We start from the raw sequence: 18,003 nt of genomic DNA on the forward strand, positions 1-18,003 counted from the left end.
GGACAAGGTGCAAAGGCAAACTGCCAGTGTCCTCAGGACAGCCCTGAGCCCGGGCACAACCCCTCACCACCACCCGGAGAGCCCAGGACGACAGGGCAGTGTCGGCAGAGGAGGGACAGGAGAACAACAAAGAGAGCCGTGTCAGACACAAGGAAAAAATAAGCAGCAGAGGACAGGACAGGAGACAGAGACGTGCTGGAGCCCTGCCGAAAGGAAGAAAAGCCCAAACCCAATAAGTGCCGGAGACTTGCAACAAAACACCCACAGCGCTGAGTGGGGAGGGGGCTGGCCGAGAGCGCAGGGTGCGTGGTACAGAGTCCTGGGTACCTACCCTTCCTTTCTGAGCCTCACTGTCCGGGTCTGTAAACGGGGGAAAGCACGTAACTGTGACTCAGGGACGATGATGGGTAGCCGTCCAGATAAAGCTCAAGTTAGATCTCCATCTTGCACTTTACATCAAAATACAGTCTAAGTGGATTAAGGTTTGAAACATAGACATTTAAAACTGTAAAAGTACTGGAAGAAAGCACATGAAAAAATATATATAATCTTAAAAGTAAAAAAATACCTAGGTAAGATACCAAACCCAGAAACGAGAGAAAGACAGAAAGACTGACCATTTCAACATAAAAGTCAGACATTTCTGCATGGGAAAAAGAAGTCATAAAAGCCAAAGATAAGTGGGGAGAGAAGCCTAAAATGCGCTTTCCCCTCAGAGGATGTGCTCCTCAATGTTTAAAAAGTTCCCCTAGATTGGCAACAAAGAGCAACACTCCAATGGGAGTGGGAAGCAGTAGCAACAGTGCCCACGCAGCACCCCAGCACCTCCTCTTGGCTCCTCAGTGTTTAAAAAGTTTCTGTAAATTGGCAACAGGGACTTCCCCCTGTGGTCCAGCGGCTTAGACGCCGTACTCCCGATGCAGGGGGCCGCCGTTCGATCCCTGGTCAGGGAACTAGATCCCGCATGCATGCCACAGCTAAAGACCTGGCGCAGCCAAATAAATAAATAGAATATGGAAAAAATCGATTAAATAAATAAATTGGCACCAAAGAGCAACAATCCACTTGGAAGGAGACATGGTATTAACAGTGCCCATGCACGCACCCTCAGCACCTACTCTTGGCTTCGTTAAGTTGGCAGCAACGAGCAACAATCCAGTCAGAAGGGAAAGCAGTATCAATGGCAACCCTCTGGCCTCCATCCCACCCTTGCAGGGCAGTTGGGGAGGCCAGGTCAGAAGCAAACAGTGCACGGTGCGTGAGTTTCACGGACAGGTGGAGGGTGCTAAGCGTCCTAGGGAAACAGGGCAGGAAAAGAAGGCTCGGAACGTATGGGAGGTGGGCGGGCTGCAGTCGTGATCGAGCTGTCCGGACGGGCCTCATTGAGAGGAGATATTTGAGCCAGGACTCAGAGAGGGCCGGCAGTTAACCCCTGAACAAGCGGGCCGGGCAGGGGGAGGGGCTGGGGCAGAGACCTTACAGGGTGGCAGGGGTCCAAGGACCAACAGGGAGGCCAGGTGGCTGGGGGACGTCAGACAGGAAGCAAGCAGCTCACATCAGAGTAAGATGCCCTCCTCGCCAACAGCAAGAAGCGGCTTGAGACTACACTGAGACCTGGTTTTCACCTAGCGGGCTGACAAAATGACACTGGGCACAATGAAAGGAGCTTCTGCGTAGGGAGTCCTCGCGCTGCCAGCCCCGTTACACGCACGGGCTCCTGGAGCCCCTAGCAAGCCTGCCGGGCTGCCCATGTAGAGATGGGGGGAATCAGGTCACAGAACTGGGAGGGGGCCAGCGTTCACGGTCGACAGACTCCCCTGCCTGGTGCCGGGAGGTCATGGTTGTCGTTCACAGCCCGACACCCCCAACTTTACCTTGGCTCGTTTTGCTGGACCTAGGGCATCGGGCAACTTCCTGCAGAGTCAGCTGCCCTGTTTCCTCCCTGACCTTGTCCTCTCTTCTCCCAGGGGCCCAGATCATCGATCTGATGATGCTGGTCATTGACGTGACCAAGGGGATGCAGACCCAGTCGGCCGAGTGCCTTGTGATTGGGCAGATCGCCTGCCAGAAGCTGGTCGTGGTGCTGAACAAGACAGACCTCCTACCCGAAGGGAAGAGACAGGCGGCCATTGAGAAGATGACCAAGAAGATGCAGAAGACCCTGGAGCACACCAGGTAGGTGTGCTGATGAGAGGGCGTCGGGGCACACCTGCTTCCGCCGACCCGGATGGGGCGCTTGCGCGCATCCCAGGTGGAGGCTGCAGTGCTGTTGCAAGAGGCCAGAAGAGCCAGGAGCACAAAGAAGCCACAAGTGGGTCATAGGAAGGGCGGTCCAGCTCTGCACCGCGTTCGGAATCCCAGGCTACCGGTGTCTTGCCGGCTCGCCGCCGTGGGGTGTATCCTGCGGGAGCAGTCAGAGCCGGGCACCGCCCAGACAGGTCCAGGTGTCAGCCCCACGCCCCCCGCACCCCTCCCCATCCTGTCGGTGAGGACTCAGTCCTGCCCGCTTACCACCCGCTTAGCTGCACCTCGGTTATCGAAAGGGAGAGGTGCGTTTGGGTGATGAGTGGATATCTGTCCCAGAGGCTTATAAAGTCGGGCGGATGGATGGACCGGTGGATGGACGGATGGAGAGGACACGGAGAAAGGCCAGATCACATGGCCTGTAGTATTTCATGCCAAGGGGTTATGATTTCATCTTGTGGGAAGTAGGGGCGGGGGGGTGGGGGGAGTCCAGGGGGCAGCAGGGGGCCGACAGGGAGAGGACAGACAGCAGGGCGGCCCGGGAGGTCTAGAGCAGGAGGCCCTCCAGCCCTGTCGAGCTCCTGCCGCTCACCGTGGAGGCCTGCAGGGGCAGGAGGGTGACGGTGCTCCCGGGCAGGGCGCGGGGGAGGGGTGTGGGGACCACGGGGCAGAAAGCCACCTGGGCACTCGGGCAGCCGTGGGCATGACTTGTTCCCACGTGGTCCGGAAGACGAGAACGCACTCTGCTGAGCACACGGTGTCGGCAAACCTTGTTTTATCGGCTCGTCTCCTCCCCCCGGGCTAGCGCCTTTCGGTCAGTACGAAATAGCAGGCACTGGGCCGCAGGGCCGCTTCCTCTTCGCTCCGCGGCCCGAGACAATATCCTGCCTTGGCCGCCTCTCCTTCTCCTGCCTGTGGAGGGCACGCAGGTGGAAATGGTTTTGTTTCCCCGTCATAAAGATTGATATGCCTTCCCGTTTATGATTTTTTTTTCAGATCCAACACCTGCAGCTCTCCCTCAGAATTCTCAAGTTGGTTAAATTAAAGCTTCAGCCCTGAGAATGGGCCAAATATGTCATAAAAGATTTCCTAGTGCTGCTTTTGTTAGCAAAATTCATCAATCTGATAAAATCGACACATTTAGATAAGTGTTGCATAAGAATTCAGACTTTGTTATTCCCAGCGGAAGTGGATATGAGACTGTAAAAAGGAAGATAAAAAATTATATCTTCTTTTTAGTGAGTTATTTGATCTCCCTGCCATTTTATTTACCTGTCAGAAAGGGGAGACCAGGTCCTTTGGACTCCTGCATAAAAGCCCAGCACAATGTCAGTGTCATTTGCTATAAACGAAACCTTCTGGGAAGGGCTTAGGATACTATTAAGGGTAAATTAATATCAACTATTTCGATGAGTTAAATTTAAGGAAAATTCTCACTTACGTGTTTAAATGACTATTCCTATTTTAATTTATTGGTTGAAGGTCAAATCACAGCGTTTCTCACACATCCAGAGGATATTGGCCACTGAAGGGCCTTTGACACCTCTGCTCTCCTCGTTCAGTGCGCACAGGGCTGGAAAAGCTCCAGTAAGGAAAGCTCAGTGGGCCGATCGATGGGCCCGGGCCAGCCAAGGCAGTCACCTCTTAGGAGAACTTAGCTGTTACCTCTGTGCAGCGAGAACTTCTTTAAATCACTTTAAGAGTGACGATTTCCTTTTCTTATGGTCCCTTGTTAGGTAAATCCTTTGTAAATGCTGGTCCAAATGTGAAGAAACTTTCTATCTAGAAAGGAGAAATTTAGACTGCTGAGCTATGTACGTATCAAAACCTAAGAAGTGTTAAAAAAACAAAACTTTTTTTTTTTTCCTATCCAAAGAGTCATCGAAAGAACCTTTGGAAAATAGAGAAAAGGAGTTAAAAGAAAGTGGAGACCACCCAAAGGTTTCTCAGAAGAGCAGCTGCTGACCTTTTGGTTTACTCCATTCCTGTCTTTTCACCGTGCATAGTATCACCCCCACCCTTTCTTCCACATTCAAAAAATCGTAGTGAAATATACATAACATAATGTTTATTATTTTATCCATCTGTAAAGTTACAATTAAGTGGCATTAAATACCTTCACAAAGCTGTGTACCCATCACCACTGTCTGTAACCTAATCCTTTTTCATGATCCCCAACATAAACTCTGTCCCCACTGACCAGTCACTCCTCCCCCCCTCCCCCTCCCCCAGGCCCTGGTAACCTCTGTTCTGCTTTCTGTCTCTGTGAATTTGACTGTTCTGGGGACCTCATATAAATGGAATCATGCAATATTTGGCCTTCTGTGTCTGGTTTGTTTCACTTAGCGTAATGCATCCGTGTTGTAGCGTGTGTCAGAATCTCACTCCTTTTTATAGCCAGATAGTATTCTATTGTGTGTATAGGCCATATTTTGCTTATCCATTCATCTCTTGATGGACACTTGGGTTGTTTTCTTTTGGCTGTTGTGAATGATGCTTCTATGAACATTGGTGTACATATATCTATTCCAGTCCCTGCTTCAATTCCTTTGGGTGTGTACTTAGGAGTGGGATTCCTGCATCACATGGTGATTCTATGTTTAAGTTTTTGAGGAGCCTCCATACTGTTTTCCATGGTGGCTGCACCGTTTTATATCCCCATCAGCAGTGCATCAGGGCTCCAGTTTCTCTACATCCTCGCCAGCACTTGTTGTTTTCCTTTTTTCTCATAGCCATCCTAGTAGGTATGAGGTGGTACCTCATTGTGGTCTGGGTTTGCGTTTCCCTAGTGACTGATGTTGAGCATCTCTTCATGTGCTTATTGGCTACTGTATGTCTTCTTTGGAGAAACATCTATCAAGTCCTTTGCCCATTTTTTAGTCACATTGTTTTTGTTCTTGAGCTGAAGGAGTTCTTTATCTATTCTGGACATTAATCCCTTGTCAGGTTTGCAAATGTTTTCTTCCATTCTGTACGTTGTCTTTTCACTTTCTTGACAGTATTCCTTGATGCACAGAAGTTTTAAATTTTGATAAAATTCAATCTTTTTTCTTTTTTTTCTTTCTTTTCTTTCTTTTTTTTTTTTTTTTTTTTTGCCTGTGCTTTTGGTGTCATAGTCCTGAAATTGTTGCCAAATTCAATGTCATGAAGATTTTCCCCAGTTTTTTTCCTAAGAATTTTATTGTGTTACCTCTTAAGTTTAGCTCTTTGATCCATTTTTAGTTATTTTTTATGTATGGTATATGTTAAAGGGCCACCTCCATTCATTTGAGGATATCTAGTTTTCCTAGCACCATTTGTTGAAGACTGTCCTTTTCCCTTTTGTCCTTGTCAAAAATCAATTGACCAAATATATGTGGGTTCCACTGGTCTCTGTCTGTCCTTACGCCAGTACTGCGCTGTTTCACTTACTGTCCCTTTGAGGAAAGTTTCCATTGGGAAGCTGAGTCCTCCAACTTTCTGCTTCTTTTTCAAGATTATTTTGGCCATTTGGGCTCCTTGCAGTTCCCTCCCATTGGAATGTGAGGATCTGCTTTTCCATTCCAGCTTAGAAAGTGATGGTTGAAATTTTAATAGGGACTGCATTGAATCTGTAGATGGTTTTAGGTAGAATGGACATCGTAACAGGCGTAAGTCTTCCGATTCATTGACACAGATGTCTTTCTATTTATTTAGATTTTTTAAAATTTCTTTTATACAGGTTTTGTAGTTTTTGGTGTACAAGCCTTACATGTCCTTGGTTAAATTTATTCCTAAGTGTTTAATTCCTTTAGATGCTATTATAAGGTCAACTTTGCTGAATTCAATTCCCCCTCTTTAAACGTATAATTGTAATCATGAAGTATTTACATTTTTGATTTCTGCTTTTATTACTTAACATTATATAGAGCAGTTCTTCATGTAACCATCACCCTGTTCCTGACCCTTTGAAATGGCTTAAGTTTTCCTTCTTGTGAATAAATAGTCCTGGGTGAACATCTTTGACCATCATTAAACTTTGTCTGTATTTTCGGTTTTTCCTCTTGAGAGAGCCCCAGGTATGGAGTCACTAGGTCAAAGGGAAGGAGCCCTTCAGAACCTTTTGTGCATCTCTGTGTTCTTTTCCATTTTACACAGGTGCCAGTGGTGAGCTCTAGTATCTAATTTAAAAATATATATGGGGACTTCCCTCGCGGTCCAGTGATTAGGACTTTGCCTTCCAATGCAGGGGGTGCGGGTTCAATCCCTGGTTGGGGAGCTAAGATCCCACATGCCTCACGGCCAAAAAACCAAAAGATAGAACAGAAGCAGTATTGTAACAAATTCAATAAAGACTTTTAAAAAATATTTTTAAAAATACATATTTGAAACATTCAGGATAGAATGTTGTTTTACTCTTGTTATAATATGTGATTCTTTAATTACTGGTAAGACTGAACATTTTTCCTTAAGTGTATTAAGTAGTTGTGTTTTTGTGTGTTTAATTTGCGCCCATGTGTTTTGTCTACTTGCCTCGTGATTTTAATGCTTTTTTTTGGTATTCAGAAGTGTTTAATATTAATAAGGATGTTGTTATTAATTAACCCTTTGTCTATCATATTTCCTACAAATAAGTCTTTTGCATTTGTTGTTTGTCTTTCTGTTTTAGTTTTTTTTTTTTTTTTAACATGCAGAAGTTTCCAATTTTTATGTAGTCAAGTTCTTTGGTTTTCTTTGTGATTTCTTTATCTCTGAAAGCATTTAAAATTACTCTTGCATAAGCATTTATCAATGTTAACGGAAATAAAAAGAGAAGATAAAAATGTACCCACAGTCCTTCCAACGCGGCGAATTAAAGTGTGTTTTCCCTCGGAACCCTGTCGGTCTTTCCCCCCTGTACATAGTTGGAGGTAGTTGTTATTACAACGTGGACACTGTTCTGCGTTCTGGGCTCTTTTGTTTATCTTTTCACTAAACGTTATTGTCTGACAGCATCCTTGGTGCGTCTTTCTCCCAGCCTCCCTCTGTGTCTCCTCCTGCGTTTAAACCCTTTCTTTTCCCTTGTTTATGTTTTAGCCACGGCCATCTGCTTAGTGCCCACCTTCTCCCCGGGACTGGGTGGGATGCCAAATCCACGCGACCTGGCTCCTGCCAGCAGGCTCCTACAAGGTGTGCATTCTGTGCCTGCTCTACGGCTGACTCACTTTATCTCTCAGCGTTGGTATTTCTTCCTCTGTAAAGTGGGAGCTGGTAAGTCCAGCCTCACAGTGTTTATCATGAGGGAGCATTTGATATTGGGGCCTGGCACATCGTAGGGACTTAGTAACAACAGCCGTAACGTGTGGAGCACCTACTGTGTGCGTGGCCCCGTACTAGGGCTTTCCTGAGTGCAGTCAGTCAGATGCTCACAGTTACCCCAGGCTTTTGTATCTGGCTTGACTGGTGAGAAAAATAAGGCATAATAAGTATCGCTGTGTTTTTTTAGTATCACTATTTTGAATTCTCTTCCAAACCTAAAACATAGACTCTCTTTGTTTACATCTTTTACACGAGTTACACGCACACACACAGATTCATGTGCACTTTTTTTTTTTTTTTTTTTACTGATGTGAGTTGTTTTTGTATGTTGATGAAGGTCAGCCTGCATGCACAGTCAGCAGGTCTGGGCCCGGCTCGCACCATGAGGTACCACAGCTGCGCAGGGGGTGGGGTGGGTTGGGCGGGGAGGGGCGCTGGGAACAGGAGGCGCCCTGGGCTGTGGGGCTGTGCTCAGCGCTCTTCCTGACATCTCTGGCTGGAGCCCCTTGTGTTCCTAGAGCCCAGACAGCAGCCTAGGTCTGGAACCCAGGCAGGAGGGGCCTCTTGTCCCCCGGGGGCTGCCAGCAGCCAGGATGCCCCATTGTGTGGCGTGCTCAGGAAACCAACAAGGCCAGCTTCTCTGGAGCCTGGGAAAGGGCCAGACACCCAGCCCGAAACGCATTTATGTTTTGTTACAATACGTTGCCCAAAAGGGTTTGGATAAACAATAATTGAATTTCCGAAAGCTTTATGGTTAATCGCTGGAATTCTCAGCGCACGCTTTTCCCCTTCTGCGGCCCTGGGCCTGGGGCTCGGAGGGCAGGCAGAGACGTGCGCGTGGGACGGGCCTTGGCTCAGGGCGGGTCCTGGCTCACGGACTCCGAGTCCTGAGCCCCCGCTTCAGTCTAAGGGTGGGCTCCTCCAGGGAAATGCCAGAGAGGAAAAATAATGACATTTCTCTGGGAAAGGGGCTTTGATGGAGCTCAGACGCATTCTGCCGCTTTCAGTGGCTGTCAAGCCGCTGTTTCCACTCTGAATACAGACTCCAGTTATTAAGGCTACTGCGGAGCTGGGGAGGGGTGGATAGGAATAAAGCAAGTAAAAATGCCACCAAGTTCCCTTATGCTTACTGAGATTCAGCTGTTTTCCTTGACTAAACATTCCATAGATCACTGCAAGGCTTTGGTTAATTTGCAGGGTTCTGAAAAGGTTGTTTCTGATCATTTTTCCCAGTGTTCTTATTGCCTTATGGAGAAGAGCCCTTTCGAGTGTCCTCACTCCACATTTTGCCGATTTTTCAGTTTGTTGAGTCTTTGACCTGTACCTCATGAATTGATCCCACATCAAGGCCAAAAAAAGAAAAAAAAAAAAGAAAAAGTCATATCCACCGACATATTTATCACAACAGTGAAAAATTGGGATGTTCTAAATGAGTCACACTGGGGGGAACGCTTGTGAATTCTGAGCTGCACTGTTACGCAGCTGTTAAAAATGAAAGAGGAGGTGGCCGGGGGGCGGGGAGGCAGGAGCGTAACGTGGTGGTTGTGAGCCCCGGTTCTGGAGTCGGATGGGGTGGAGGTTGGCTCACCTCTCTAAGCCTCACTTTCTCATCTGTAAAATGGCGCCAGTTCCATGGTGGTTTTGTGGGGCTTCAGAGGAAGCGTCCAGGTCGTACTCTTGGCTTAGTCAAGTGAGTCTTCTTCTTATCACTGCTGTTGTTATTTTTCAATAGAAAATTCTTTCCGCTATAATGGTAAATAAACTAGAAGGATATGAAATTGTATGGATATCGTAACCAAAATATGAAAAAAATAACTCCTTGGCAGTGCACGGAGGAACCGAGGTTGGAAGAAAGCACGCGACAGTGATGGGATTACGGGCTGTATATTTTCTCTTTTCTGTTTTTTGTTTTTTTGTTCTCCAGTGGAAGAGGTAAACGTATACTCATAGTAAGAGGCTTTTCTTAAAGCGGCAGGCTCTCCAGGAGGCCGGGAGGCTGTGGAGGGGGCCTCCGGGCAGGTCTGGCAGGGACTTCTCAGTACCTGCGCTTCCCGAGTCTCTGCAGGAGGCCGGGCTGTGCCCCATGGTCCTCCCCAAGGGCGTCTTTATTCAGGGGCCTGGGGCCTGGGCTTCACCGCTCCTCCTCAGGGAGGGTTTGGAGTAGCGGCTACACCTAGGAGCCCCCTTCTAACTTCTTTTGTTCAACACGAGGCGTTCCCTTCGGGCCTCCACGCCCTGGTCTGCCAGGTGGGAGCACAGCTAGGCCGCCCCCCTCGGCGCCTTCGACGGGGTGAGAGCAGAGACCTCCCATCGTGCTCATCGGTGACTGTGGTGGGACTTGTCTTTCTGTTCCAGGTTCCGAGGTGCACCCATCATACCCGTGGCAGCCAGGCCTGGGGGACCGGACGCCCCCGAAACGGAAGCTCCACAGGGCATCCCAGAGCTCATTGAGGTACCGCCAGCTTGATCCGCATCGGGGGCTCCGGCTCACCCCGGGGGGGCCCAGCGAGGGGACTCTCCACACTGACCCCTCGGTGCCACCTCCCTCGCCGTCCTCACGGAGTTCAATCAGAGCAGAACTGCAGGCGTCCAGTGGGCAGCCCCGGCTCTGCAGAGCTGTCCACGTCCTCGTTGAGCCTCCTCTTTCCTTTCCCCGTCAAACTCGTCCACGAGGCAGCTCCCACCAGACTGGGGCTCTGGGACTGCGTCACCCATTCCAGCACCTAGGGTTGTGCCAGCCCCTCCAGTGGGCCCCTCCCAGGCGGGTCCAGCGTGGCTTCCATCCTCGTCCCTTCCGCCAGGCTTGGGGATCACGGACAGAGGGGGACCCCAGCCATTGGGAGGGCCCGGGGCACCCAGCGGGCAGGGTGAGAGTGGAGTCCCTCTGCTGAGCCCCCCGGGCAGCTCAGAGGCTGCGGGGGTGAGGTGTTTTGACCCTGGCCCTGGACGGCGCATTAGAGCCCTGGCCTCACCACATCTCTGTGACCCTCCGCACTAGACCTGCTCTCTCTGGCCTCGGTTCCGTCACTTACAAAGTCAGGGAGATGGTACCACCACTTGGCGTGTGGAGTTCGTGTTCACGCGTGTCACGTGCTAGAATGGTGCCGTATCAGAGCTTACTCTGACGGTGAGGTTGGTTATCATGTACCAGGCACCACCCTGAGTTCTTTTCGTATGTGATTATTAACATCCATGATTACATGATTGTTAACAAGACTTGAGAGGTTTAAGGTATTTATCCGCATTTTGCTAAGAAAGAGCCTGAGACTCAGAGATGTTAAGTGACCTGCCCGGTGTCTCACAGTAAGCATGAGGTGCAGCTGGGATTCAGATCCAGGTTGATTGCGTTGGGGTCCGCCTGCCCTGGGTCCGCAGAGCCAGGGTCAGGTGTGACCACGTGCACGGCCGCTGTTTCTGTGATTACACGGTGCTGACCTTGCTAACTTAGCAAAACAAACATTTTCTGGGTGAAGCTTTTGTTACTTTTTCATGAGCTCCAGACAGCACTGGTCTAGGAACCTGGGACAGTTGTTTCTGTTAAAGCAAAATCCACAGAAATGCCGGCTGTTGAAGTCATTCGTATGTCCCTTTGAGCAGCCTCTGCGCACACCTCAGGCCAGGCCTGCCTTGCGACTCTAGCCTTTTCCACGAGAGGACTAAGAGTGTGGGACATTCACTACCAAATACTTTTCTGACAGTCTCTTCCCTAACAAAATCAGAAAGAAGCAAGAGGACTGACGTGGTCTTGATTTCCATTTGTTTCTTGGTAATCAGCTCCGACAGCACTGCGGAGCACAAGGGCAGTGGGCTGGCTGAGGCGGAAGCACACGGGAGAGTGTGCAGAACAGGAAAAGCAGACCCACCGCGGAGGGCCAGTCCCTCTGTCCCCGCCGGGGCTTGGGGAAGGGGCCTTCACCGCTGCCCTGCCAGACAGAGGCTGCTGCCCCGGGGATGTCCTTCAGGTTCCCTTCAGGCACCCCGATGCGGCTGCTGGAGCTCACGGCCTGGTGGGGGCGTGGACAGACAGACGATCCCAACTGCACGTTACCTGGCGACACGGCCAGTGCAAGAGCCTTTCTAGAGGCAGCATCACCGGGGGCAGGGGGAGGCCACACTGGCTGGCGAGCTGCCGGGGCTGGCCGGTGGCCGATGGCCAGTGTGAGCGGGCACGTGAGGCTGGGGAGCGATGTGCCCACGGGTGCCCTCGGTGGGCTGCCTCCGCGGCTGTGTACGGGCCTGGAGCCCAGCCCGTGGGGACGCCGCTGTGGGAATCCCAGTGGGAGAGGGTAGAGGAGCGTCCTCCACGGGCCCTTCCCTCTGCACTGAGAGAGGGAGCGGGGCCTTGGCAGGCTCAGAGCGCAGTCGGAGGTGGTCCGCTCCGAGCTCCTGGGCCAGCTTGCCCGAGCCCTGGTCACGCCCCGCTGCTCTGCTCTGCGCTGCCCCACCCAGCTCCTCTCCCGACAGGGTGTGGCACCAGCATCTCTTTTCTAGCTCCTGACGTCCCAGATTTCCATCCCAAGGAGAGACCCCTCAGGACCGTTCCTCATGTCTGTGGACCACTGCTTCTCCATCAAAGGCCAAGGCACTGTGATGACAGGGACCATCCTCTCAGGCTCCGTCAGCCTCGGTGACAGTGTGGAGATCCCTACCCTCAAGGTCAGTCTTGCCTTGCCCTTCCCTTAGGCCCCTCCCTCTAGCGGGAAGGGAGGGGGACAGTCCCTGTGCCTCCCCAGCTGCGGGGCCTGCTCCTCCTTCTCTCCTGTCCTGCCCCCGTGCTGGAGCTTCCGCTCGGCCCGGTTCTCGGAGCAGCACCGGGGCGTCGGGAGACTCTCAAGCAGGCATTCTTCATGAAGAGATGGAGCCTCCAGAGGGTGTGTGGGCGCCGGAGCATGTGACCCAGGGGGGAGGGCGCTGGGCGGAGCCCCTCCCCCTTTCTGCAAACCCCCCAGGTCAGGGTGGCAAGTACGCGTGGACTCACTTCTGGGTCCCTTTTGCTTAACCACAAGGATTTCAAATTAAACACAATTAGAACCTTGTGCTGCTCAGAGCCGTACAGTCTGGACACCACCCAGATGAGTGTCACATTCCTGGTGACACTGGCAGCTGCCACGTCATCTGTGGAAGACCTGTGAGAAGGGTGGCAGCTGGGGTCTCCCCGTCACCCCCGACTCCTGGTAACTTCTGGCCTGGCTCTGATTTAAAAGGTGTCCAGTGGCCTTGATACTTCCCTTCAGTGGGCTTGGCTTAAGGTTTTTGTTTACTGGAAAAGAAAAACTTACAGCTCCCTAACCGCCCTTCTCCTTCAAGGGGAAGCCAGGGTGGGGAACGAGGGCTGGTTAGAACTCGGAAAGCTCCCAGGAACTCTGGCGTCCGGGGAAGGTCTCTGGTCCTCAGAGGAGGCTACAGTGCAGGGGAGTGGAGGCTTGCTCTCGGCCTGTGTCCGAGGCCAGGGACGGTGCCGGCCACTGGAGGTGCTCACAGCCCAGGTGCGTGGAGTCCGGGCGCCTGTGAGGAGACGGGCTGTGTGGTTGTCTGGCTCACTGGGTGTATTAGTCACCGACCTCCAGAGAAACAGAACTGACAGGGTGTGTGTGTGTGTGCGTGTGTGTGTGTGTACAAAGAGAGCGATTTTAAGGAACTGGCTGGTATGATTGTGAGGCCAGCGGCCTGGAGACCCACGGCAGAGTCGCAATTGAAATCTGAAGGCTGTTGGCTGCAGAATTTCCTCTTCTTCCCGGGAGGACAGTCTTTTCCTGTTCAGGCCTTGTCCACCATCTTTATGGAGTGTCATCTGCTGTACTCCAGGTCCACTCATCTAAATGTTAGTCTCATCCAGAAAACACCTTCACAGAAATCAGAATAATGCTTTCGGCAAATATCTGGGCCGCGTGGCCCAGCCAAGTGGGCACGTGAAACTCACCGTCACCCTGGGGGGAGGTCCGTGCCTGCAGGGCCTGCCCTGAGCGAGGGGAAGGCCGGAGCACTGCTGACCCTGTGCCTGGCCCTGGCCGTTTCCGGGCGGGGCAGCCTGAGGCAGGAGAGGGGCATCTCAGGAGTGAGAGGAGTGACCAGTGCCTCCGCAGGTGACGGAAACGTCAGCTTGAGGTCTCTCCCCTCCACCCATTCCTCCTGCAGAGCCGGGGGTCGTAGGGAAGAGTCTCGTGACCAGGGTGGGCCAACCTGAGGGCTGCCTGGGGTGGCAGCAGGAGTTGGAGGGCGAGGGTCCCCTGACACTGTGAGGCGTGATCCCCTCTCCTCCACTGGCTGTCGTGGAGCCTCGCGTGAAGACCGTCAGTCCTGGATAGAAAGACTACCCAGCTCAAATCCATGTTGCACCAAGTACTAAAGGCGCAGATCTTAAAAAATAAAGCACAGAATTATGAAAACAAACTCGACTTACATTTAACAAAACTAAGCTTATACTAGTGGTTGTGTTTTAATTCCCAGCTGGGGCAGACCCCTCGGGGCCCCCTGGCCCCGGTCCCCCTCTGCCCGGGGCGAGCAGCTGGGAGGGGGTGAGGAGCAGAAGAGGGCAGACTTGGGTGCTGGAGGCTCTGGAGGGAGGGAGAGGCATCTGATGACCTGGTCGGTCAGTGGCCGCGGCGCTGGGGCCCAGGGCCTGGAGGAGGCGGAGGCAGGGCCAGTGGCCACCTTAAGCTCTCAGGGGTGCGCGTGGGGGCTTCTGAGAGCTTTGGCTACTGTTTTCATACTTATAAAGATGAACTTGTCTCTCAGAGTCCCAGGTGCTGACCTGTGGTACTGGGGCACATGGAGGTTGCTTGACAAATATAAGTTCATTCTCCTCTTGCTTTTGGGCGCCCGTTTTCCCCCAGCCTACTTTCCAACCCTCTTGGTATCTATTGCTGTGCAAGCCTCTAATTTACTAGTCGGGAGAAGCAGAACTTGTAGCAATGAACTTGGATCTGGCTGAGGGGTTCTCTAGGCCAAGTGTGGAAGGTGCAGCCTGGTTTCTCCTTTGCTGCTTATAATAAAATGTGAGAGGAAAGGAGTGGATTGAGGAGGGAGCTGTGATCAGCGAGGGGAACCGGCTCCTGATGGCCTGGGAAATTCTTGCCTTGTGCAGATCCCAAAGGACGCTGAAAGCAGGAGATTCACTTTTGAGAGTGCGTGCCCCGGAGAAAGGCCACGGGTGAGGCTGGACAGCCTTTGCTGAAGAGCTTGGGTGTGTGTCTCACGGGTGCAATCAATTATCTAGCAGAAGCCAGGGAAGAGCTCGGCTTCTCCAGGAAGGATCTGTGGAGAACCCTCTTGCTGAATGTCATAGATCCCCTTCACATACATGAGAGACCCACAGGTTTTTGAGGCTGTTAATATCATCAAAAACACTGCCAACCAGGATGTAAAGGGACAGAGACCCGACAAAATTAAAAAAAAAAAAAAAGCAATTGGACTTCTGGGACTGTACATGCAGGAAGTAACAGGTAGAAGGACTCAGCCACAACATGTGTTATCCTTCAAGATAAAGGAGGAATGACTCCAAGAGCAGAGCTCTGGACACAAAGGCAGAGGCTAGAGAGGCGAGCCCGGAGGCCAGGGCCAGTGGAGCTTCCATGGGCCCAGAGGGCAAAGGAACAAGCCACAGAGGGTCGTTCGCAGGCCTGGGCACCCAATGGAATTTGTTTTGCTGGGTTTCAAACTTGCTTGGGACCAGTGACCTCTGAGTTCCTTCCATTTTCTCCCTATCCCTGTATTTTAAAGACAGATGACTTGTTTTCCAGTATTACAGGTCCACAGATAGAGAGGCGTCTTGCCCCAGAATAGATCATTCCAGATCACTCATGCCTAGTTAGGTGACTTAGCTGGTGATACTTTTGAGCTGATTATATTTAGATGAGATTTTGGACCTAATTAGAGTTCATGCTGTAATGGGGTGAGAATCTGGGATATTGGGATGGGGTGAAAGTATTTTGCACGTGAGATGGATGTGACGTTTTGGGGACCAGAAGGTGGACTGTAGTGGGTTGAATTGTGCCCCACAGAAGATGTGTCCACCCAGAACCTCAGAATATGACCTTATTTGGAATGAGAGTCTTTGCAGATGTAATTAAGATAAGGATCTCTAGATGAGACCATCCTGAGCAGGGTGGGCTCTTTATCCAGTGACAAGTCCTGTGACACAGAGGCTCTTGGGGAGGAGGGCATATGAAGCTAGAGGCTGGGACTGGGGTTCTGCAGCCTGGAGCTAAGCAATGTCCATGGTTGCCCGCATGGCCTGAAGCTAGGAGAGGGGATGGAAAGGGTTCTTTTAGAGACTCTAGAGGGGGTCAACCCAGCTGACACATCGGCTTTGGACTTGTGGCCTCCAGAACTGCTAGAGGTTCCACTTCTGTTGGTTGAAGCTGTCAGGTTTGTGGTGGCCCCAGGAAGCCAATAGAGATTTTGGAAGAAAGGGCTGAAGTCAGGAAGAACTTCCAGTCCCCTGGAATCTTGGGCAGGTCCCTTAATGCCTCTGAGCTCTGACTTTCTTCTGAGGAATCACAGCCCCGGCTCACCCTCTGGGGTTGTCGTCCGGGTGACGTTGGCTTTCAGCACTTTGCGGGTGGGTCCGTCGCTTGCTGACGGCCAGCTCTGCTCTTCCTTTCTTCCCCGTGACCCCATCTGACCGGGGAGAAGACCTAGACAGCGGAGCCTGCATTTGAAGCCATTTGGCCGGTACCAGAGACTGGCTCCGGGCATCATGCCCACTGCCCCTGGAGCCCCCACAGAGTCCCCCCGGGCTCTCCACTCACCGTAACGTGCCCGGGGCCTGTCGGGCACTGGGGCACCGCAGGGCAGCTCGCCCCCAAGGCCAGTGACACCCCAGGCAGGTTTCACTAGTCCACTTGGGCGCATCTGACCGCTTGAACTCCCCCAGGGGCACAGTGCGGCCCCTCCAAATAAATAGTTGTGTCCCCTCCCGGCCAGGCTGCCCGCCGGAGCCTGTCAGACCCTGGCCCTGTCTCTGCTGCCACATCCGTCCAGCTGGGGCCCATTAGCTGAGGGGGGGAATGTTGGGGCCCAGGGAGTGAAGGAGAAAAACCAAAGCCCACTTAGACCCAGACTGCTTTAAACGCAGACATCCTGCGACTCGCCAGCCTTCTCCTCAGGCTCTTTGGCTCCTGCCATCCTCAGCAGGGGGAACCCGTCGGTAAGATCTGATCTGGGGATTCTAGGCTAGTGATGTTTCCGGCAGTGATTGGCCATCAGGGTTGTTATGTCAGGAACTGTCGGAGACGCAGATGGTGCAGAAGGAGAGGCAGGGACCCAGGACCAGCCACAGGCAGGCTCCCCTCTCCTGCGCTTCACTGGCCATCACGGCTCAGACCCCGAGAGCCCCCTCTGTCCCCGCCTCTGGCAGAGGGCGGTGTGGGGCGCTGCCCACTAGGGGTGATGGCCGTAGAGTGCCCAGCACCTGGGAGGACACTTTTGTCGTTCAGTAATACTGTCACATGGAACTCCCGTTGTGGGTTCCACAAGTAGTAAATGGTGGGGTCCTTTCCCGGTTGTGAGGAAACAGGTCTTTGCAGGGCTACTAAGTGGGTTACTGAAGTGGAACCCACGTCGGTTCTTGATAGTAAGGGGGCATCCTCAGGGGTGTGTGGATACCTATTTAGTTGATAAGAGTTTTAGAGAACGTTCAGAATTTGATAGCATGTTCCTCCAAATCGAGGCCATATTCAGGTTTACTTACCTCATTACTAAAAACCCCCAGAAAGGAGAAAGAAAATGCAAAACAGTATTTGGCGTTGTTCCTCTTCCCTTTGCCTCCGCTCTTGGAAGCTGTTTTACAGGGGTGAGGTGAGACTGGGACTCGGCAAGGAGTCTGCTTTCCTGCCGCAACAAGCCCACGGCCCAGCCCCTCCTGCCCCACCTCCAGCGACCTCTGCCTCTTGCCCTGGTTCCTCACCTGCGGCCTTCGTGGGCCGGCTCCCCGCCCAGAGGGGGTCTCTCCTTGCAGCTCCCACGGCCCCGCCCTGCGTGGCTGGCCGCTCGCCCCCATGTGTGTCTCTGCCATGCGACCCACTGCAGAATCTCCTTGAGGACAGAGGCTGCACCCGTCCGGCTCCGTGCCCTCAGCACCCGACCCGGAGCTTGGCCCAGACGAGGCCCCAGAAATTATTTAGTGAACAAGACAGTAGGAAAAAGCCAATAAGCAAATAAGCATTTTGCCTCTGAGTAGGATTTTGATTCAGTGTGCAGCTGATGACCTTAGAGGGCCGTGTTTGTAGAAGCTGCTCCCTGTGGGCCCAGAAGCAGGAGTGGAGCAGGCGGTGGCCACTCCTCTTCAAGGCTTGTGTCTCGGTGCCTCACCAGCCAGGAGGCCCAGCGCTGGCTTATTTTTCGGAGGATGACTGTAAGTCAGGCGCCCAGGGCCGCAGAGCTGGCTTCTCGAGCCACCTTTCTCTCAAGACTGAGCCCCTCTGCTTCAGTGCTTTGTGTCTAGAAGTGTAGTTGGCCCATCTTCATCCTTAGCCGTTTCCTGTTACAGAAGATTCATCAGGA

General features: G+C 52.2%; 1 protein-coding gene across 10 annotated transcripts in view; it reads left to right on the forward strand.

Annotated features, from left to right (window-relative positions):
- EEFSEC (eukaryotic elongation factor, selenocysteine-tRNA specific) overlaps nucleotides 1-18,003 on the forward strand; it is a 237,228-nt gene that overhangs the window by 60,422 nt on the left and 158,803 nt on the right. For all 10 annotated transcript variants that reach the window (XR_004352207.1, XR_004352209.1, XR_004352210.1 and 7 more), the window contains exons 2-4: nucleotides 1,968-2,175; nucleotides 9,856-9,952; nucleotides 11,992-12,156. Coding sequence is in view for 6 of the 10 variants with exons in the window: in XM_032648729.1 (XP_032504620.1) it covers nucleotides 1,968-2,175; nucleotides 9,856-9,952; nucleotides 11,992-12,156 (470 nt within the window). In the remaining 4 variants the exon portion in view is untranslated. The remainder of the gene's footprint in view (nucleotides 1-1,967; nucleotides 2,176-9,855; nucleotides 9,953-11,991; nucleotides 12,157-18,003) is intronic.

The sequence above is a fragment of the Phocoena sinus genome, chromosome 11 (genome assembly GCF_008692025.1).
Source record: "Phocoena sinus isolate mPhoSin1 chromosome 11, mPhoSin1.pri, whole genome shotgun sequence".
NCBI lineage: Eukaryota > Metazoa > Chordata > Mammalia > Artiodactyla > Phocoenidae > Phocoena > Phocoena sinus.